The sequence below is a fragment of the Poecile atricapillus genome, chromosome 36 (genome assembly GCF_030490865.1).
Source record: "Poecile atricapillus isolate bPoeAtr1 chromosome 36, bPoeAtr1.hap1, whole genome shotgun sequence".
In the NCBI taxonomy this organism is placed as follows: domain Eukaryota; kingdom Metazoa; phylum Chordata; class Aves; order Passeriformes; family Paridae; genus Poecile; species Poecile atricapillus.
The window spans coordinates 457,791-479,861 of record NC_081284.1 but is presented as its reverse complement, the minus strand read 5'-3'; the positions used below and the strand labels follow the sequence as shown (position 1 = coordinate 479,861).

At 52.4% G+C, this 22,071-nt stretch overlaps 1 protein-coding gene and 1 pseudogene across 1 annotated transcript; both read left to right on the top strand.

Moving 5' to 3' along the window:
- The first annotated feature begins 865 nt into the window (after positions 1–865).
- Positions 866–1,831, top strand: LOC131590973 (olfactory receptor 14J1-like; annotated as a pseudogene).
- A 128-nt stretch (positions 1,832–1,959) lies between these two features.
- LOC131590972 (serine/threonine-protein kinase pim-1-like) lies at positions 1,960–20,906 on the top strand. Its single transcript, XM_058861391.1, has 7 exons — positions 1,960–1,980; positions 12,064–12,242; positions 12,517–12,649; positions 12,778–12,828; positions 13,033–13,399; positions 13,939–14,115; positions 20,893–20,906. The coding sequence occupies exons 1-7, from the start codon at positions 1,960–1,962 to the stop codon at positions 20,904–20,906; spliced, it is 942 nt and encodes a 313-aa protein (XP_058717374.1).
- Positions 20,907–22,071: the final 1,165 nt, after the last annotated feature.

Here is a 22,071-nt window from a genome sequence, read left to right as displayed (position 1 = left end):
CCTGCCTCTGAACAAGCCCCCTCCCTCCTGTTCCCCCAGTCCAGCCTCTGCCCTCAGGGCAGGGCTCCCAGGTTTGAAGCCCCTCCTGTGCAGGCAGAGCTGCAGCAGAGCCGTGGGGCAGCTCTGCAGCCCCGGGCCCAGTTCCCTCTGCAGAGCACAGGGCTGGGAGCAGCTGCCCAGCACTGGGGGCTCTGGCGGGGGGCACAGCTGGCTCAGGGGGACGCTGTCCCCAGTGCCCAGCTGTGGGCAATGCTGGCAGTGCAGCCAGGGAAGGAGCTGGATCTCCCTTCATCCAAAGCTATCATACGGACACTTGGAAGGCTCCCTGAGATTTCAGTCCCAGCTGGGAGCTTCAATGCAGAATGCAAACCTGTCCTAGAGCATGTTTGTGTTATCTGAAAGACCCACAGAGGAAGGTAGAGGTGTTCTGACAGTGATAATGCTGTTGGGTTGGTGAGATTAGCAATGTGAGTCCTTGGATACAAAGATGGAGCTGGGCTGTGGTGGATCCATCTGCTCTCAGCAATTCCTGATGATCTTTAAGGAAAACATGGGAGAGTAAACATCCTTCATTTGAGGAAAGTGAAAGCCCAGAGAAACTCCAAACAGAATGAAGTGACAGATCATCTCCCCTCAGTCTCCACTCATCAGCTTGCCTCGGGGAACTAACTCTGTTCTACCAGAGGGCAGCAGAAATGCTGAGAGTTTCTGATATCCAATAATAGCAGGAAAGACAGGGTGGGGGAGCTTAAAAAGAAAAACTCTGTGTTGCAGAAGAAGGTGCATGAGAAATGGTTTTGATTTCTCCTGTAAGTCTTCACTGTCTTTTTCCTCATGAACAGGTTCCCATGTGCAGCCACAGCAAATGTCCAACAGCAGCTCCATCAGCCACTTCCTCCTGCTGGCATTGGCAGACACGCGGCAGCTGCAGCTCCTGCACTTCTGCCTCTTCCTGGGCATCTCCCTGGCTGCCCTCCTGGGCAACGGCCTCATCATCAGCGCCGTAGCCTGCAGCCACCACCTGCACAGCCCCATGTTCTTCTTCCTGCTCAACCTGGCCCTCACTGACCTGGGCTCCATCTGCACCACTGTGCCCAAAGCCATGCACAATTCCCTCTGGGACACCAGAGACATCTCCTACACAGGATGTGCGGCACAAGTATTTTTCTTTCTGTTCTTCATCTCAGCAGAGTATTCCCTGCTGACCATCATGTGCTACGACCGCTACGTGTCCATCTGCAAACCCCTGCACTACGGGACCCTCCTGGGCAGCAGAGCTTGTGCCCACATGGCAGCAGCTGCCTGGGCCAGTGGCTTTCTCTATTCACTGCTGCACATGGCCAATACATTTTCCCTGCCCCTGTGCCAGGGCAATGCCCTGGGCCAGTTCTTCTGTGAGGTGCCCCAGATTCTCAAGCTCACCTGCTCAAATTCTTACACTAGAGAACTTGGGCTCATTGCAATCAGTGTCTGTTAGCTGCTTGGCTGTTTTGTGTTCATTGTTTTCTCCTATGTGCAGATCTTCAGGGCTGTGCTGAGGATCCCCTCTGAGCAGGGATGGCACAAAGCCTTTTCCACCTGCCTCCCTCACCTAGCCATGGTCTCTCTGTTCATCAGCACAGGCACATTTGCTAACCTGAAGCCTCCCTCCATCTCCTCCCCATCCCTGGATCTGGCACTGTCAGTTCTGTACTCGGTGGTGCCTCCAGCCCTGAACCCCCTCATCTACAGCCTGAGGAACCAGGAGCTCAAGGCTGCAGTGTGGAGACTGATGACTGGAGGGTTTATAAAAACATTAAACTGCTGGAAAATTTCTCCAAATCATTTGTAATTAAAGTAATCTTGGATACTTCTTGTTGGTTTGGTTGGGTTTTTTTCCTGTGTTCTAGTTTTCTCATACTGTCTGCAAAGAAATGTCATTGTTTGTCCCATTTCTCATTTTCTTTCTCTCCAGCTTCCATGTGGCCACAGACTGTGCCAGTGAGTAGCTGCGCTCTTGGTGGCTTTAAATGAAATAAAGAATCTCCCAGCAAAGTTTTCTCCAGAGATCTCCCTTTTGTTCCCTTCTCTGGAGCTGCAGCAGCAGTGTCTGTGTGCAGAGCTGGAGCAGATCAGTGCTGGCACAGCAGCTGTGCCCAGGAGCAGCAGCACTTGGTGTTGCCAGTGCTGCTCCCGTGTCACTGCCCCGCTGCCCTCCTGGCCCTGGTGTTGCTGCAGGGCCTGAGTGCTCTCGGGGCCGGGCACAGCCCTGGGGGTGGCAGTGCTGGGCTGCAGCAGGGACAGGCCATGGGCACTGCTGGGGCAGCACTGACACCTCAGGGCAGGGCCTGGGGGCTCCAGGCTTTTTGTCCAAGCTCTCTCAAGAACATGCCCAGGCCAAAGCTCAGCACAGAAAACCCCCGTGAGCAGCCCCAGGGTGGCCGTGGGCAGGCTGGGGGCAAACAGCATGGCTGGGGCTCTGCAAGGTCCCTGGGGAAGACGGGAAGGAGCAGCAGAGCAGGGGCTGATCCATCCCCACTGCTCTGGACACCCCAGGGTCCCAGAGAATCCTCACGGAGCTGCCAACAACATCCCCCCTGTGCAGCCCTGGCCTCTCCCCCAGCTCACAGAGGTGCCTCATCCTTGCAGGCACAGACACGGCAGCACTGGCTCAGGAGCCCCTGTTTGCACTGCCCAGAGCAGGCATCAGCACCCCCATGGTGCTGCTGTGGGGAGATGAACCTGAGGGAGCACAAATGCCATCAGCCCCTGGGGCCAGGAAGGGCTGGGGGATGGGAGGGAAAACACTCAGGTTTGTCGTGGCCTCTGAAGTCACACAGAAAGTTTGTATTCATGAGCTGTGAGTTTCCTGCGCCAGTGCAGATGTTGTTGCTCAGAGCCAGGGCTGCCTGGCAGCCACCCCCAGACTGCCCTGAGCATTTCCTTTGCTTCACCTTTCTTTACTCTTCCTGCTCCAGATTTCTTCCTATTACCCATCCCTGTTCCCTCCCCTGCAAACAGCCCATCCCTGTTTGCCCTTTCCTCTCTGGCCCCACTCCCCATTTCAGTTTCTGAGTTGGCACCATGAGAAGGTCCCTCAGGGAGCAGGATCATCCTACAGGTGCTTCAGGAATTGTCTGCAGGGTCCTGCAGTGCCTCGTGCTGCTCCCTTGCCAGAGGCAGCAGAGGCCAGGGGGGCACATCTGGGCTGCTGTGTCTGGCTGTTGGGCTCCCTGTTCTGGGCAATGAGGAGGGGATGGAAAGGCTCTGCAGGACTGACAGGGTAGGTTTTGGGGCCCGTGTGGAGAAGCTGAGGGACCTGGGCTGCTGGAAGTTGCAAAGCGGAGGCCCAGGGCTCATCCTGCACCTGCTTCAAGGGTGGTTTCAGAGAATTACAGAATCAGCAGTGTTGGAAAAGACCTTGGAGATCATCAAGTCCAACTTGTGCCCTGACACCACCTTGTCTCCCCTGAGCCTCCACTTCTCCAGGATGAACAACTCCAGCTCTTTCAGCCACTCCTCACAGAACAACTGCTCCAGAGCCTTCAGCAGCCTTTCTCTGGACATACTCCAGCCCTTCCATTTCCTTCTTAAATTGGGGGGCCCAGAACAGGACACAGTACTTGAGGTGCTGCCCAAACAGTGCCAAGCACAGGGGAAGAATCCCTGCCCTGGTCCTGCTGGCCACACTGTTCCTGATCCAGGCCAGGTGCCATTGGCCTCCTTGGCCACCTGGGCACACTGCTGGCTCATGCCCAGCCTGCTGTCCATCAGTGCCCCAGGTCCCTTTCTGCCTGCCTGCTGTCCAGCCACTCTGTCCCCAGCCTGGAGCGCTGCAGGGGTTGTTGTGGCCAAAGTGCAGGATGCAGCACTTGAACTTGTTAAACCTCACCTTGTTGGGTTTGGCCCCTGGATCCAGCCTGTCCAGGTCCCTGTGCAGAGCCCTCCTACCCTGCAGCACATCAACACTCCCAGCCAACTTGGTGTCACCACGGTTCCATGGGGCCCTAGAGTGTCACAATGGTCTCCATGATTCCATGAGGCCTCCCAGGGTCACAATGTCCCTTTGGTTCCATGGGACCCCTTGGTGTCACAAAGTCCCTTCCATACTTGTGCCCTGCAGTGTCACAATGGCACCTTGGTCTCCCAAGACCCTGCTGTGTCATAGTGAATCCTTGGTTCCATGAGGTCTCACAGTGCAGCAATGCTCTCCTTGGTTCCAAAGTGTCACCATGGCCTCTTGGTCCCATGGGGCACCACAATATCAAACATGTTTCCTTCATTCCATGAGTCCCTGAGGTGCAACACTTGCCCCTTGGTTCCATGGGGCCCTGCAGTGTCCTTGTGGGCCCATCATGACACTAGGTCTTGCTCTGTCACAATGCTCTGCATGGTTCCACCAGGCCCTGCAGTGTCACAGGGGCCTCCTGGTTCCATGAAGCCTCTGACTGCCACAAGGATTCCCTTGGTGGTGCAGTGCCACAGTGGAGCCCTGGTTACACAAGATCCTGCAGTGTCACACTTGGTTCCATGGGGCATTACAATGTCACAGTTGTTCCCTTAGTTCCAGGAGTCCCTGCAATGGAACAATGGCCCCTTGATCCCATTGGGGCCCAGGGTCTCACCAGGGTCTCCTTGGTTCCGCAGTGGCCCCTTGGTTCCACAAGGCCCAGCAGTGTCACAGTGGCCCCTGTGGTTCCATGAGGACCCCGACTGTCACCATGGACTCCTTGTTTCCATGTAGCCCCACGGCATCCCAATGGCTCATTGGCTCTTTGGTGCCATGTGGGACACAGTGTCACTGTGGTCCTCTGAGTTCCACCAGGCCCCACAGTGTCACAGTGGCCCCTTGCTTCCCCAGGGCCCTGCAGGGTCACAATCATCAGAGAATCAACCAGGCTGGAAAAGGCCTTGCAGACCATCAAGTCCAACCTGCGACCCAACACCACCTTGTCACCCAGACCATGGCACTCAGTGCCACGTCCAGACTTTCCTTAAACACTTCCAGGGACGGTGACTCACCCAGCTCCCTGGGCAGCCCATTCCAATGCCCAATCATCCTTTCTGTGAAGAATATTTCCTCATGTCCAGTCTAAGCGTCCCCTGGTGCAGCTTAAGGCTGTGTCCTCTTGTCCTGGGACTGTTCCCTGGGAAAGAGCCTGACCCCCACCTGGCTGCACCCTCCTGTCAGGGAGTTGTAGAGAGTGATGAGGTCTCCCCTGAGCCTCCTCTTCTCCAGAATAAACAACCCCAGCTCCCTCAGCCACTCCTCAAAAGATGTGTGCTCCAGAACCCCTCAGCAGCCTTGTTGCCCTTCTCTGGACATGCTCCAGCCCATCCATGTCCTTCCTTAATTGGGGGCTCAGAGCTGGACACAGCACTCGAGATGAAGCTCAACCAGTGCCAAGCACAGGGGAAGAATCCCTGCCCTGGTCCTGCTGGCCACACTGTTCCTGATCCAGGCCAGGAGCCATTGGCCTCCTTGGCCACCTGGGCACACTGCTGGCTCATGCCCAGCCTGCTGTCCATCAGTGCCCCAGGTCCCTTTCTGCCTGCCTGCTGTCCAGCCACTCTGTCCCCAGCCTGGAGCACTGCAGGGGTTGTTGTGGCCAAAGTGCAAGACCCGGCACTTGAACTTGTTAAACCTCACCTTGTTGGGTTTGGCCCCTGGATCCAGCCTGTCCAGGTACCTGTGCAGAGCCCTCCTACCCTGCAGCACATCAACACTCCCAGCCAACTTGGTATCACCACGGTTCCATGGGGCCCTAGAGTGTCACAATGGTCTCCATGATTCCATGAGGCCTCCCATCCATCCATCTTTGGATTATACTGGGAGTGACTGGACTCATACTGGGAGTATCTGAGGGTGACTGACAACATACCTTGCACATCATCGCCCATACTGGGGGTAACTGGGAGCAACTGGGAACACGCTAGGGGCAAATGGCACCATACTGGGACTGACAGGGTTGATCTAGCCAGAGGAAACTGGGACCATCCTGGGAGTGCTGGCATGTGACAAGGATCATACTGGAGCTTACAGGGCTCATATTGGTGTTGAAATGGAGCAACTGGGATCTCTGAACACCACAGGTTCCTTTCCCACTCACTGAAGAAGGAGCTTTGCAGTATCCATGTGTGAGGTGACCTTCACCTGAACCAGACACTGTTAGGAGAAAAAGCTGCCTGTGCTGGAAACTCCCACACAACAAGTCAATGCCAAGAGATCATTTTCCTCTCACAACTTCCCTCCTGGAGCCACAGTCCTTTTGGATCACACAGCAGGCAGGAGAACAGCACAAAATATTAGGCTGTGTCCAGTTTTTGGCTGCACCAGCAAATGGAGGGAGTGCCAGGGTCCACTGCCACAGACTCTCATCTTGGGGAACAGAACCCCCCCAGGCTCCATTCCAAATGCTGTGCACACCCTGCTGGCTAGAGACAAACCGTTCTTTAGGAAGCTGTTGACAGGAGCTCTCCCAAATGAATGGAATCTAAATGGCAATTTTCTTTCAAAATCACCTCCATTCCAAAGGAAGAACAGAAAGCCCACAGCAATCCCAAAGGCACATATGGTGCACCTGGGGAAATCCTCGACTTAGGGGCTGAGTAAGTTAAAAAATACCCATAAGAAGCCCCAGTGTCCAGAGTGCAAACTGCAGCAACCACTTGCTGGATCATTTTGGCTGTGCTGCACATGTCTGCAGACTGTCTGTCCCCCTGCCAGGACAGAAGGACACCCGTCAGGGGCTGGGCTGGCTGCTGAGAATGCCTCAGGCAGGAGGATCCTCAGGCAATGAGCAGGCACCCAGAGCCGCTCTGACACTGAGGCCTCTGTGCCCCACAGCAACGGGAACACCACAAGGACACGGCAACGTTCCTGTGACATCACAGCAGCAGCTCACCCAAAAACCATCTGGAAGGTTCTCCTGGGTCACCAAGGAGCACAAAGGATCCTCAGAGGGCACAACCTATTGCCCTCCAAAGGATCCAAGAAGAACTCAGAAAATGCAGCAAATGAGGACACCCCACAAGGAAATACAACTTTTGGCCACTGATGCTCCTGACTAAAACCAGCAAGGCTTGTTCCCTCTGGGATCTTTGTTCTAGTTCTAACAACAAAAAAGATTCTCTACTGCAAATGTACAGAAAGCAGGAACTTGGGGAAAAGAAGGCTGAGAGTGCCAAAGCCTTGTGTGACTTCTTGGACATCCTGGGGCTGAGAGTGTGCAAGGCAATGGACTCGCAAGCCGGGTCCCTGCCCTCCCGACTGACAGCTGCCATCTCTCCTTCAGCCCCACACGTGTCTCAAACAACCTCCTGTCAAGGGCCTCCATCCACACATTCCATCACCAGCCAGAGATGCTCATCAACGAGGTCACCCAGCATCCCTGAGGCCACAGCAGGGAGTGCTCCTGGCATCTGGTAGAGCACTGTGGCTTTCCTGGGATCCTTCTGGTGTCTGTGGCTGAGAGGAGTGGGGTGGATGGAACCAGGATGGGTCACAGATCAGCAGCCCCACTGCAAGCAGTGCTTTCTCCTGCTGCGTGGGGACCATGTGTTGACTGATATTGGGACTGCTCTGGCTTTGGCTCCTGCAGAGCACACAGTGGGTCAGACACTGGGCAGAGGGAAGGGGTGCCATGTAAACCCAGCACAGGCATTTCTCTTTGGGGAGGGGGTTCTGCAGGGCGAAAGGAGAAGAAGAGTCTTTCCTGTCTCCTGAGATTCCCTCTCCTCCTTCAGCAGCCGTACCGCAATCCATCAGTACAAGAATTGACAGGATCACTTCCATGCCAGGCAACACAAGGCACTCAAAACTGAACCCTGCCAGAGCCCAGCCCTGCCTGCCCATTTGGAGGGTGTCGGGGAATGGAATCCAGCTGGAGTTGACCCACAATGATACTTTGCCACTTGTGGGTTTCTCACCGCCTTAGAAGGGGTTTGAGATCTCTGTCCTCAGCACCTGCTCACCCTTCAAGTGCACTCACGTGCCTGGGGGCAATTCAGGTTTCCTGGAGTGGTGGCTGCTTCCTTTTGAAAAAGGAGCTGTTGCCTTTTCTGGCACACTTATCTCCCTTCTAACTATTAGAAAGTGGGAGAGTAAAGGAAACGACCCTGGAGGAAGGGGACGAGAACTTTGGGAAAAATGAAACATATCTGAATTACAAATGAAATTTCTTTCATTTATTTATATATTACTAATCTGTTACTATAGATAAAAGCATATTACTGAGCAGGGTGCTTGGATTTGGGGCTTTATTTCTTGTTATTGTATTTCTTAATATTTAATAGTATACCTATTCATTTTTAGACTTTTAAATCTTCGACATTAATAACAATAGCGGGATGTCACTCACTGGGAAAATTCCCTTGCTTTTCCCACCAGGATTAAACTGTACACTTGACTCCCAGTTGCCAGTGGATTCTCAAGATGGAAAATCCTGTTAATGCTGGGTTTGGTGTGGTGTGGAGCTGGGGAAGGGTCTCATCCCCTCCCAGAGGTGCCCCAAGCCCGCTCTGCTGCCACGTCTGCACTCACAGCCCCTCACGGCTGCCCTGCCCTGGGGACATGGTGGGACCCCCTCCTGCCAGGGCTGAGGCTCCTCATGGCCCCTCACAGCCCTTCACAGCTCCATGGAACTTCTCATGGCCCTGTAGAACCTCTCATAGCCCCTCACAGCCCTTCATTTCCCCTCACAGCCCCTCACAGCCCCAGGCGCGGGGCTCCTCCCAAAGGAGAAGGGGTCGGGCCCTGCTTGTTCTCCTTTTATTTCCGTCCCTTCACAGCGCCGAGTAAAGAAAGGCTGAATGGAGCCTTTCGCCAGCGTTTCCCTCGGGGTTCATTGCGGGCTGAAGCTCTGTGCTGGCGCTGGCCCGAGCACCACCATCCCTGCAGCCCCCAAGGCCTTTGCTGTCCCCCCGTGTCCATTCCCTGTCCCCGAGTCCCGCCCGGCTCTGGCAGCAGCAGCAGCCGCAGCGCAGCGGGCGCCGGCCCGGCCCGGCCGGGGCTCCCGGCCAGGAGCAGCAGCAGCGCCGGCCCTTCCCACCTGCTCCTGCCTCGGCTTCCCAGGGCTTTTTCCAGGGCAATTCTGGACTACAGCAACAATCCCCCACAAACAGCCCTCAGGCTTCCTCAGGGCCCGCCTCTGCTGCCCTGAGCCAGCCCTCAGAGGAAGAAAGGATCGGGTTCCAGCGCTGTTTTCAGCTCTGTTTTACTCACCCTGAGGTGACAGCAGGAGGCTCTTGGTGCCTTGGCCTTTGCAATTGTAGATCCCGGCTGCTCTTGCCCCTCTTCTGCTTGCCACCTGAATTTTAGCAGTACAACTGCAATTGCCTCTTTCAATCAGTGCTGCCCAGAGTCCTCTTGTGATGGGGAACTCAGGATTTTTGTTTCAGCCATCATGATCAGTAGAGATCAAATTGCTCCCAAGGCCCTGAGCACTAAGTCAAGGGGAATGAAAGCCACACAGCTGACATTTGCAGTGCTCAAACACAGCCCTGTTGCTGCTGCTGCTGAAATAGAATCAACTGACAGAGGCCATCACACAAATTGCCTCTGCAGTGGCAAATATAATGAAAAAATACACCAGGAGAAAGAAAAAACAGAACTTGTCACTTCATTGCTTCTCCTGAGCAGCAGCAGAAAATGGAGATGCCCAGAGGTATTTCCAGCTGCTGCTGATCCCAGCTGGAGCCCAGCCTGCTGCCCAGTCCCAGTGGGAACCTGAGCCCAGCCTGGGCAGCTCCCCCTCCTCCTCTCCTGGCATGGCACAAATCCCAGCTCCGAGGAGGCTTCCCAAGAGAGGCCTCAGGCTCCTGTTTCAGCCTGAGTGTCCCTGCAGAGGAACAGGGCAGCTTTCAGGCACTTCCACAAGCTCCAGGTTCTCATTTCCTGGGGATTCTGCCATGCAAATAGCCTTGCTAAAAAGGACAAAAGCAAAGGGAATGAATTGGGAATTATTAGGGAAAAAAATGAGCCTTCTAAACAGACAAACTTCACTAAGTCATTCCCTGCATTTGTCCTTTTCACATTCTTTCTCTCATCTACTAAGAGGTCCAGCTTATCATGTTCCTGTGCTTGTCAGCAACTGATTGTGCTCTTGATTTCTACCAGTGCAGGAGATGTAGAATCATCTCAACTGAACACACAAACAAACTCTCTCTGTCAGCCTATTTTCATGTTCCAGATCACTTTCAAGATGTCCATGGGGCTATTGGAATGATGAGCTCTCCACTGCTGGCTGCAGGCTCTGGAGATTCTTTCTCCACATTCAACCAGGCTTGTATTCCCTAACAATTCCTGGCAGCTCATCATGTTTCCTTAGGGTAGAAGAGTTGTTGTAGTTGATAGCTTGAAATGTATTTTTCCCCTCTTTTAGTTGTGATTTCCCCCCAGCTTCTCTTTCTCCTAATTGTTTACCTGGCGTCAAGTTACCATGGTTACTGAAGTTTCTCTCCTCATCCCCACGGCGAGAGGCCGGATAGAGTAAAGAGAAGACCCTGCTGGCATTTCCAGCTGCTTGAAGTTTCTTTAGCCCAGGAAAGCACGGGGTTGAGAGAAGAGAGACCCCTCTTTCCAACACGGAAGTTTGTAACTTTGTTTTTCCTGTCCCAGAATGACTCTGAGCTGTGGAAGCTGAGAGGGCATGCTTACCTTCCCTTTCTTTCCCCCCTGTGTTGCCAGGAAACCAAGCCCCCCCTCTCTCCCCCTCTGTCCCTCTGTAGAGAATACTCCTACACCTCTGTGGGCATTTGAAGAAGTTGGTGTCTGTTATTTCTTATCTTGGTGTGTGTAACCTTGATTTGTAGAAAGTTTGTAAGATGTACTAACTGAGAAAAATAATTGGTTCTTTCTCTGATGTTCCCACCCTCCGAGAAACCCTGTTAAAAGAAACCCCCCAGACCCCAAATCCTTTGTCTCTCATCCTTTGGATTCCCCTTCACAGAAATAAACTGTGGACTGCAAACCAGAGAGAGAGTCCCCCCCTGATTTCTTTACTCGCTCTATAGACTTGAATTCTTGAAGAAAATCAGTGAACCCCACAAACATATGCTGGCTCGAAACTCGAGTGAAGAGAAACCTCATCACTGAGCTAGCCGGGCCACTCGAGAAGATCGAGTCAAAGAGTAACAATGAAAACCGTATCAATGGCACAACTCCCCAGTCCACAAAGAAAAGCAAGAACAAGTTGTCAAGTTCTTCAAATATTTGTCCTGCTTTGCTGCAAGAGCTGTGCTGCACACATAGTGTGGAAAGCCAAGAGAAGCTGCAGCTGGGGGCACATCTTGTGACAGGAGCTGCACCTCGTTCTTCAGGACAGGTTTTTGGAAAGGACAGGACTGTGGAGAAGATTCTGGGAAAACTGAAACAGCTTTTTTAAGAAATGAAAATAAAACCAAAAGAAATGACCAGTATGTTTTTCTCAATTTTTCTCTATTCATTTATATGTTTCCCTTTTCCATCGTGCACTGTTTCTCCATCCCATTCATTCCAAATGGATCTCACCTCTAAGATCTGAGACTTGACAAGTTTTAGACACTGTAAAATACCATGAGCTACACCCAGTTTGCCTTCCCCTGTTCTTCTTGGAAAGCAATGCTGGAGACACAAGTGCAGTGCTTGGGTCAGGTACAAATTCTGCATTCAGGGAATGTGCTCAGACAGTGTTTGACGCTCAGCAGGGACAAGGCACAGCAGCAGCCAAGGGCATTGCTGTGCCCCTGTGCAGGAATCAAGACTCTGGCTCTTGGCTCAACACGGCAAAGTTCCCGTGTTTGGCCAGGCTCAGGGGCTGCCCGGGGAGCGCGGGGCTCGGGGCAGGGCCGAGCGGGCAACGGACAAACGGCCCCGGGGACAAACGGCCCCGGTGCTTCAGTTGCAGCGGCGGCAGCAGCAGCAGCAGCAGCGGCAGTAGCAGCAGCAGCGGCGGCGGAGGCCGCAGCAGCGGAAAGACAAAGCAGCTTAAATAACTACTTCATCGCCCCTCTGTATCTTCTCCCTCTCCCGCTGTTCCACCCTCTCCCCCGCGGTCCCTCACCCACTCCCAATCTCCCTTTCTCTGTGTTCTCCTCCTCTACCAGTTTCCCTCTCCCGTTGCCCGCCCGGGACATGCCCCCGGCCCGCTCCTGGCCACGGCCCCGGCGCCGGCCCCGGCCCCGGCCGCGGCCCCGGGCGTCCTGTCCCGCTCTCGCCTTAGCCCGGCTCCGGCCGAGCTGGCGCTGGCGCTTCTGAGCGGGCCTCAGTGCCTGGGGCTGGGGCGGTATCACCGCCCTTTGGCTCCGCCTGCTCCGAGCCCTGCCCCGGCCCTGGCCCCGGCCCTTGCCCCGGCTCCTCCCGGGGCCCGCGGAGGACACAGGCGGTGCAGCCGTTGCCACCGCCTCCGCTGCAGCTTCCCCGGCCCGAGCTCCGCCGCTCGGCAGCGCGGCCGCTGGCCCCGAGCCGCCTCTGTCGCGTTGCAAGGAGCGGACACCTGCGGATGCTCGGCCCGGGGAGGTCGGGCAGCGCTCGGGGGCCGTTCCTGGCCCCGGGCCGAGCGCTGACCGCCGCGTCTCTTCCCCAGGGAAGGCGCAGGAGGCCCTGCAGCAGCGCTACAGGATCGGCTCGCTGCTGGGGCGCGGCGGATTCGGCAGGGTTTTCTCGGCCACTCGGCTCTCGGATGGCGCCCCGGTGAGCAGAGGGGCCAGTGGCGGGCGGAGGAGGAGAAGGGGGCAGAGAAGGCGAGAGGGACGGAGGAGTGGGATGGGGCTGGACACGGTAGGCGGCGAGCTGAATCCGCTGCTCCCTTTGGCTTGCAGGTGGCCATCAAAAAGGTGCCACGGAACCGCATCCGGGACTGGGGCGAGCTGGTGAGTGAGCGGGGCCAGCGGCAGAAGCCGGGGCGTGCCGGGCAAGGAGGAGCCGGGGCCCGGCAGGGTGGGAGCCGCCGGGAGCCCTGCGGAGAGAGCGGGAGTGGGGGGAGCGGGGCGTGCAGAGCATCCCGGGCTGGCTGAGGGCTCCCCGAGCCCTGGCAGGGGTTCAGCCCCAGTGACGGCACCGTGCTCCTCCCGCAGCCCGACGGCACCAGCGCACCATTGGAGATAGTGCTGCTGGACAAGGTGTCCACAGGCTTCTCCGGTGTGGTGCAACTGCTGGAATGGTTTGAGCTCCCCAAGCACATCGTAATGGTGCTGGAGCGCCCAGAGCGATGTGAGGACCTGCGGCGCTACATTCGGGCACGGATATTCCTGTCCGAGGAAGAGGCGCGGGAGCTTTTCCGGCAGGTTCTGGAGGCCGTGCGGCACTGCACCAGCTGCGGGGTCCTGCACAGAGACATCAAACCAGAGAACATCCTGGTAGACCTGGACACCGGCGAGGCAAAATTGATTGACTTTGGCTGTGGCACCTACCTGCAGGACACAGCCTACACACAATTTGCAGGTGAGCCCACCCAGGGGTAGGTTCCCGGTCCCGGCATCTCCTGGCCCAACATCTCATGGCCCACCCAGGGTGTGGCAGCAGGGATTCTCCCAGGACTGGGGCTGGGGCTGGGGCAGCCAGCCTGACAAAATCCCCTGTGGGTGGGGGTAGCAGAGAGGGGGAGCCAGGACCTCTGCACCAGCTGGTTTGGTGTGCAGGTGAGAATGGGCTTGGACTGCTCTTCTTCCCTGCTTTGCCTTGGTTCATAATATTTTTTGGGCAATGCCAGCAGGGAGGATGTGGGTATGGTTTTTCCCCAGCACTGTGAGTGGGTTTTCCTTTGTGTGTCATGGTCAGGCCTTGCCAGGGTTTCTGCTGCCGTCTTCCAGTACCAGTGCCTTCTTCTCAAACCCTGGGTTTGTACACAAGTCCCAGGTGCTGGCGAGAGGGCAGCGGGTCACCCCGTGTGCCACTGGGGTAGCCCCACATGCCCAGAGATGCTGGGGTCGGGCTCTGGGAGCAGCAGCATCCCCCTGATGAGCTCCATCCATATTCCATAGGAACACGATCATACAGACCCCCGGAATGGACCAACTTCGGATGGTACCATGGCGAGGCAGCAACCATCTGGACCCTGGGCATCCTGCTGCATGAGATGGTCTGCGGGAAGCACCCTTTCAGGAGGGGCTGGAACATCAGCTGGGGCCATCTCCTGCTGCCACAACAGCTCTCCCAAGGTGGATCCTCATCTCTGGGCACGGGGGAAACACCAGTGTTGGGAGACAGCAGCGGGCTCGTGAGCATCCCGCTCTGGCAGCTGCTGAGGAGGTGGCACATGTCCTGCTCTCCTGCTCTCCTCCAAAACAAAGAATTGATGGGAAAGTTTAGGCCCAGCTCTGGGCACATCCAGCATGGCCTGGGCACGGGTATAGTGGGGCAAAGCAGACAGGAGCCTTCTCCAACTGACCAGTGGTTTGTGGTTTCTCTCCCCAGATTGCCAAGATCTGATCAGGCGGTGTTTATCCCTGCACTACTTGGACAGGCCCTCATTAGAAGACCTGTTCTGTGATCCCTGGATGCAGGATATTCATCAGCCCTAGAAGAAGGGAGAGAGCCACAGGCACAGTGATGCAGGGACCTGGTAAGTTACAGCTCCACACATACCCTGGCAATCAGAAGCAAAGAAACCCAGACTTCTTTGTCCTGCCAGTGTCACTGCACAGGGCTCATCGAGTGGGAAAACGCAGCCCTTGTGCTGGAGCTGAGCTGCTCTTCCCAGCACTGCTGGCCGCCATCTGAGCTGGTTTTGCTTGTCCTGGTTCAGTGACAGCCAGGCCCTGGGCAGAACCCTGACAGCCTGGTGTCACCCCAGGGAAGAAGGAGCCCCTGGAGAAGCTGCACCAGGTGGGGCTGCTGCTGCTGCTGGGGACATGGAGGACAACAGCAAGGATGACAACCACTTCCTCCACCTGGCCAGCGGCAGCTGGCGATGATGGACTTTGATTCTGGCACCTTCTTCAAAGCCAGGCTCCACAGAGAATTTTCAGGTAAGTCCAGACCCAGGGGGATGCTCCCAGATTTGTGCAATGGCTGGGAACCAAAGGTTTCCCCTTTGCTGGGGTGGATGCAACTGATTCCTCAGTGGCTGCCCAGGTGGTTTTTGGCAGGGCTGGGGGTGTGGGCTGGGGTGGTTACGAAATGGGAGTGGGCTCCTGGTCCTGCCAACAGCCCCCAGCACCCACCGTGCCCCAGGCTGGGGCTGGGGCAGCCAGCCCAACACAAACAAACCCCCATGGCAGGAGCACAGGTGGGACTCCAGAACCTGAGCACGGCTGCTTTGCTGTGCAGGCAAGGAAGGGCTTGGGCTGCTTCACTCCCCTGCTTTGCATTGGGATCACCGTGATTTTGGGGGACAGTGCAGGGGGGAAGGGAGAAAGCATGGGCTTCCCTCACCCATGGGTGGGTTTTTCCCTAGAATGTAGGGGTTGGGCCTTCCTCAAACTCCTGACAGACATAAGATTTTTTACCTTTTTTCTTCTTTCCCCTTTTTGTCTGTAACCTATTTTCATTAATTTGTTGTTTGTTTTTCTAAAGGAAGCGTTCTTGGTGGGGTCCAGTCTGGATCGGGAAGTGCTTGGGACCAGCTGTGGTGTGGATGAGCCGTGCCCTTGGAGAAGGCTGAGGACATCGTTTGGGATCAGCTTTTCTTCTGGCAGCAGATGGTGTGAGGTGGGTCCTTATCTCCTTGGCATGGGTGGGACAAGAGCTTTTGGGAGATGGCAGCGGGCACAGGAGCATCCCACTCTGGGCAGCTGCTGAGGGGCTGGATCTGCCGTGGCTGGCTGCAGGCTGGGCACATGTCCTGCCCTCCTGCTCGGCTCCCAAAGGCAGCAGTGATGGGCAGCTTTGGGCCCAGCTCTGAGCACGGCCAGCATGGCCTGGGCACCGTGGGTGCCTGGGACAAGGGGACAGGAGCCTTGAGCTGACGGGCGGTTTCTGGTTTCTCTCCTTGCAGCCGGGCTCTGCGGATGCTGAGGCTGCTCTGGGCTCTGCCAGGGCTCTGCTGGGCTCAGCACCGGGCCGGGATCAGCCAAAGAAGAAATGGTGTGACCTGCAGCAGAGACTTGAGCATTTTGGCAATGCAGCTCAAGTCTGCAGAGTGTCCACCTCCTAAGGAAAACATGACACCCCCCAAAATTAAACTTGTTCCGTAACTTCTGAAATGAAATCAATCTGGGATGACCCCAATTGTCATTTTTCAGCTTTCTCAAGCTATAGCTCAGCCCTTCTCTGAACAGTTTTCTCCCCCACCTGCCTTTTACTTCACAATTGTTCCCTCCTTTCCCCCAGTGAGTTCCCAGCCCATCACAGTCTCCATCACACTGCAGCCTTCCTTGATGCCCCTCACCACGAGGAAGGCCAAGCCCCAGGCTCAGGGACTCATCCTGTCACTGGCTGAAGAGCAGCAATGTCTGTCTGTGCCAGGGGCTCTTGGATGTCTCTGTATCCATGGACAGAAGGGTCTGTCTGTACCAGGGGCTCTTGGATGTCTTTGTATCCATGGACAGAAGGTCTGTCCTTGCAAAGGTTTCCATAATATCTTTGTACCCATGAGTATGGAATGAACACAGAGGGTGAAAGTGTCAGTCATGTTGTTTGCACACTCCTTCCTTTCCATACATGACACATCCATGCACACCCCCACGTATTGATATATTTAAAGTGTCAGGAAAATTAATCCACAAACACCAGAGGTTTATGTCCAAAAAGGAGACAGAGGAGTCCTTTTTCTTTATTCGAATAAAGGGAGAGGCCATGGGGCATTCCCCTGGGGTCTCTCAAATTCTTGGAGGGCGCAGCCTCCTTTTTATCCTAATTCCCGGCCGCATGTCCCTCTCTCTTTCCCCATAGGCTGAGGTACTTGAGAGGTACAGGCTTCCCGGAACACCTGATACCGCGCGGAACGCCTGATACCGGCGGTGATACCTTCCCCCCCCCCCCCCCCCCATGCATAATCCCTTCTTAACTTTTATAGAATTCATAGTGTTCTTTTAGTGTCCCTTTGATCTTCTACTGGAATCCATCCCATTGTTTCTGTCGTCTCTCACTGATAGTACACCTTATCAACTGACCCACAGCTTGTTTGTAAAGACAAACCTGTCATTCCTCTCAATCCCTCCTCTTTTAATTTTTGTTAATAATTGTCTTTACAAACTTTAGTTATCATTGACTTAATTTCTTGTTCTTGGGTCTTTTTTGGCTTTGCAATTATTTGCAGGGGCATCACTCTGTGCCCTTTTGTAGCCATCTCTGGGTCAGTAGGCACTGCTACTACCTGCATTCTTTTGATCACATGTTGAATGAGTTGTATGAAGCAAGGGATCATGCATGGTAAAAAGATTAGAGTTGCTACAACACATAAGAGGAAAAAAAGCATTTGTTTGTCCCATAGGCCACCAGGTAACCATGAAAACATGTCCCATTCTCATCCTTTCCATGTTTGGACCGGTACATGGGCTAACTTTCTTATTCCTTTTGTTATTTGCTTCACTACCTTTCCATTGTCATCTATTTGCAAACAGCAGTTTGAGTCATTAAATTTTCCACACACCCCCCCTTCTTCTGCTAATAAGTAGTCTAATACCATCCGATGTTGAAATATTGCATTTCTCATCTGAGTAGACTGGTCAGCAAGAAGGTCAAGAGCTGTAGCTGTCTGGTTGATTATTATTTCAAAGACAGCTTGCAACCTAATTATCCGATTTAGATTATAAATGGGTTCTCTGGCACCTGATATTAATTCATTTGTGTTCCAGGTAGCTGGTCCATAGTGTTGTATGATTCGTTCAGGTTTCCCTTTTCGTTCAGGTTTTTTTTTTCGTTCATCTTTTCCCCACTTTTGGGTGCTCTTTCCAACCAGGGATGTATCAATGGACCGCTTTTCTCTAATTAGATCATCATATACTTTGATTCCTAACTGATTTCCCTGAACTTGTGGTAGCAGAAAGAACAATGGTCTAATATACCTCACATAACATATTCCTGACCAGTTTGGGGGTAGCTTGCGGTAAGCATTTTGGCCACAAATCCAGTAATGCCCCTTTAGAGCCCAGGTCCCATTAGCGAAGGGACCTTTCCAATTTTCATCATCAACTGGTGGGTCAAAATACAGCTTGCTTCCAGGGCCTAGTGGTCCACCAACAATAGTTGCCTCGCCATAAGAATCACAATATTTACATTTCTAAGCTCCTACATGAGGCTTCCACTTACAATCACATCCCAGATCTGTTTTATTAGATCCGGACCAGAACTTACAGAAAAGGGTTCGAGTTCCATTCCGGTGTTGCCATTTCCACTGATAGTCTCGGACAACATGTGTCGGACTTGTGGAATTATCTCGGCGGCAGCTTAAAAATAAAGGGTCAAAAAACTTATCCTTCCCCACTGCTTTACAGCCTTCAAAATCTTTTTGGTAATTATGGAAGGAACACCTTACTCAGCTACCATTAGTGAGTTTAACATGTGTTTGATTCTATCTGCCTTGATATCTGGAACAGTCATAAGGAGGGCAATTGGGGGTCCAACAATCTAAACCCAAAGATAAAGTCGAGTCACAAACGCTCTTTCCTACATATGTGCTCCCGGTTCTGTTTAGGCAATAAATGCCTCTTTCAGAAGAATGAAGCTGCCATGGACTTCCTTCTTTGTCCCAAAATCCTGTTTCATTATGGACTTCACTCAGGGTGCTAACCCACCATTTAGGCTCGACTGGGCTGGCCACCCATGGCCAGCTTTCAGATCCCCCCGGCCCCGCACAGACCCAACAGTTCTTAAGGTTAAAGGTTTTTGCTACTTGTTCTCCTAAAGTAAAAAAATGATTTTCCCACTTTAGACTCCAACTTAACTGAAAATATAAAGGTAAAATTATTAAGAGAAACATTCTAATAGTGTTACAATCTAATTTCTAATTTTCAATTTCACGTTGTCTTCTACACCACTTGTGGCAAGTGAAAGCACAGAAACAGTTTAGCATAAAGAAAGCAGTGACAGCATGGATTGGCTCTCAGTGTCTGGAGATTTGAGAGTAGGGATGCCCATACAGACTATTTCAGCAGTCAGTCTGTGGGTAGGCACTCAGGGCTTCCCCCGATGTCGACGCACCAGCTACTGCTCCAGGCCACTCCTGCGGAGTGTCAGTCGCGGCTTCCCATCTTTCTCCTCCAGCTGAGATGTCCAAATCTCTGGAGCTTTAGAGACCTTGACTCGAGTGTGATGTGTCCACCCGTGTTCAGCTGTCTTGACGGCTGTTTCTGTAGTCAGTAACACCTGGAAAGGTCCACGCCACTTAGCCACCAGGGGTGCTTCTTTCCACTCCTTAACTAGGATCCAGTCTCCTGGCTGGATATTATGCACAGCAAAGTCCAAAGGCAGGGTCTGTGTCAGCTGAGCTTCTTGTCGAAGAGCTTTCACAAGAGAAGGTATCCGAGCCACATACTGTTTTAGATATACATCACTTATCTCTACTCCCGCCCCAGGCTGAGAATTACAAGGATAAGGAATTCCAAACATCAATTCAAAGGGAGATAGTTGAATATCTTCCCTGGGTCTGGCTCTTATTCTTGCTAAAGCCAGTGGTAAGAGCCGCAGCCATGGCATTTTGGTTTCTATCACTAGCTTCAGAAGATGTTTTTTTATCTCTCCATTCATCTTTTCAACTTGGCCTGAGCTTTGGGGATGCCAGGGAGTGTGGAGGTTCCATTGTATCCCTAAAGCAGTCATTACTCCTTTAAGAATTTTTCCAGTAAAATGAGTTCCTCTATCTGAGTCTATTGCTTCTACCATCCCATATCTTGGAATTATTTGTTCCAAGAATACTTTAATAACTGACCCTGTGGTTGCTGAAACAGCAGGGAAGGCTTCTGGCCATCCTGTTAATTGACATATTATTACCAAAAGATATTTAAATTTCTTCACCGGGGCATCTCAGTAAAATTTACTTGGCATCTTTGGAAGGGACGTACAGCTCAAGGCCTCCCCACCCTGGCCAGTTTCTTTGTAACTTTGTTATTTGTCTTAGCACAAATCAAACAACTATCAACAGCTCGTTTTGCCAGAACAAAAAGACCCACAGCAGTATACATCTTGAGGAAGGTCTCTGCCATCCCTCGGGAGCCTCGGCACCTCCCCCATGAAGTTGCTTTAACAACTGCGATGTCGGAACTCTCGGCATCCGCTCACTGTCCTTTGCAAACTAACCACCTCCTTTTCTCTCTGCCTTACTCTCCACAACTATCTCAAGGTCCTTCAGTGAAAAAGACAACTTTTCTGGCAAGGGGGCAGCCACCGGGAGCAAGGGAAACATCTCAGAAACTTCCAGAAACAATGCAGCTCCCCGCCTCTCCATCAACTAGTCCGCTTCTCCTTGCCTCCCCCGAGCACTCTGCCTGGTGCCCTCTAATGTGCATCATTGCTACTTCTTTTGGCAAATTCACCACCTCTAACAGGCAGGAGATTAAACTCTCACGAACCAACGTCCTTCCTTTGCAGGTTAATAAACTTCTTTCTTCTCACAGTTTCTTTAAATGCCTGTATCACTTTATATACATATTTAGAATCAGTAAAAACATTTACTGTCTTGTCTCGGTATAATTCACAGCCACTCACAAGAGCACACAGCTCTGCGTCTTCCTTCTATCACTTTTGAAGACTCATCAATAAACACGTTTTCTCTTTCAGGCCATGGAATGTCTCGCAAATCATTCCTTGCCCTAGTTTGTAGATCTATTACTTGAATACAATCATGGAATTTGCCTTGGCTCCCCTCCTCAGGGCCATTCAAACAGGAGGCTGGGTTAAAACTTTCTCTGCTTTTAAATTCTAAATTTTCCTGTTCTAATAAACAAGACTCATATTACAACAACTGAGAGCTGGTCATCTACTTAGAGGCTCTCTCAGCTAACAAAGCTTTAATCTGGTGTGAAACTTTAACAATCAGGTAACCCCCCCTTTGTCAGCTTTCGAGCCCTAGCCACCATCAGAGCTGTGGCTGCACAGTTTTGCAAACAATGGGGCCAGCCTCTGGCCACCGGGTCTAACATTTTTGAAAAATAGTCAACAGGTCTTTGTGTTCCCTCATGCTCCTGAACTAAAATTTCTTTTGCATTACTTCTCTTCCTGTTCTCTTGATAACAGCAAATCATGCACATACTGCAACAACTTAACTTCTGAGGGTGGAGCAAACTCTCTTAACATTTTTCTTTTGTGAAGTTTGCGCAAACAGGTGACTTTGTATAAACATGATTTAGTTCAGTAGCAAGTAATGCCACTGTTTCAAGCCAATTACATTACATTTCTCTTTTTTTTTAGTAACTAACCACTCTCCATCTCAATTTTTTGCATCAAGTTCATCCTAGGTGTATGGAGGTGACTAACAAATTAACTTCTATTAAGGAAACTCTAATATTTATAACATTTTATAACCTTTAACATTTAAAACTTTTATTAAGGAAAGAAACAAGATACTTTCCTTTAAAGTTTTCCCATAACTTCTACCGAGGAAGTGCATGACAAATACCCAGGCCTTCCATAGGACACTATTTTCACAAGGTTGTAGCTACAGAATTTGCTTTAAGGCTACAACAAACTACAGAGTGGTGGGCGTGTTCCCCACAAGGTATGACTTGCCGCATTGGCTTCATAACTGAAATTTGCCAATTCTGGCTTTTTACAACAAAACATACAAAAAGCAGAGGGGTGTGGTCCCCTCTAAACTGGAGGCATTCCGCACAAAACTTCATGTAGACAAATTAATTAAATCTTCAAATTAATTTACTACAATTTTTACAATTCTTTCAGAGAAAGATGTGTTCAAACTTCTGAGCACACAGAAGAAACCACAATTCTCACAACTCTTTTGAACGATCAAAAAATTCTTTAGACATTTTTCCCCCTCGGGGATAAAAATTTAGGTGAATCGAGAGGTCTTTGTTTTTACTAAGACACACACCTCTCCTCGATCCAGACTCACTTTAAAAGTTGACAACGGCTCTAGGTTGGTGGATATAATGAGAGCCTTTGACACTTAACAATCCATTTTTCTTATCTTCTGGACTTTCTCGACAGTCCAGCTGTTTTTGGCTATTTTGCAGACTTTGCCGTTTTCAGTGTCTTACGCCCTGAAGACAGCACACTGA

What these genes read in the sequence shown, in the direction of transcription:
- LOC131590972 (XM_058861391.1), top strand. Translation starts at nt 1,960, where the DNA reads ATGTGGCCACAGACTGTGCCA. An exon ending in TGTGGCCACAGACTGTGCCA is followed by an intron (nt 1,981 to 12,063) that starts GTGAGTAGCTGC and finishes CTCCTCTACCAG; the next exon opens with TTTCCCTCTCCCGTTGCCCG. An exon ending in AGCCTACACACAATTTGCAG is followed by an intron (nt 13,400 to 13,938) that starts GTGAGCCCACCC and finishes CATATTCCATAG; the next exon opens with GAACACGATCATACAGACCC.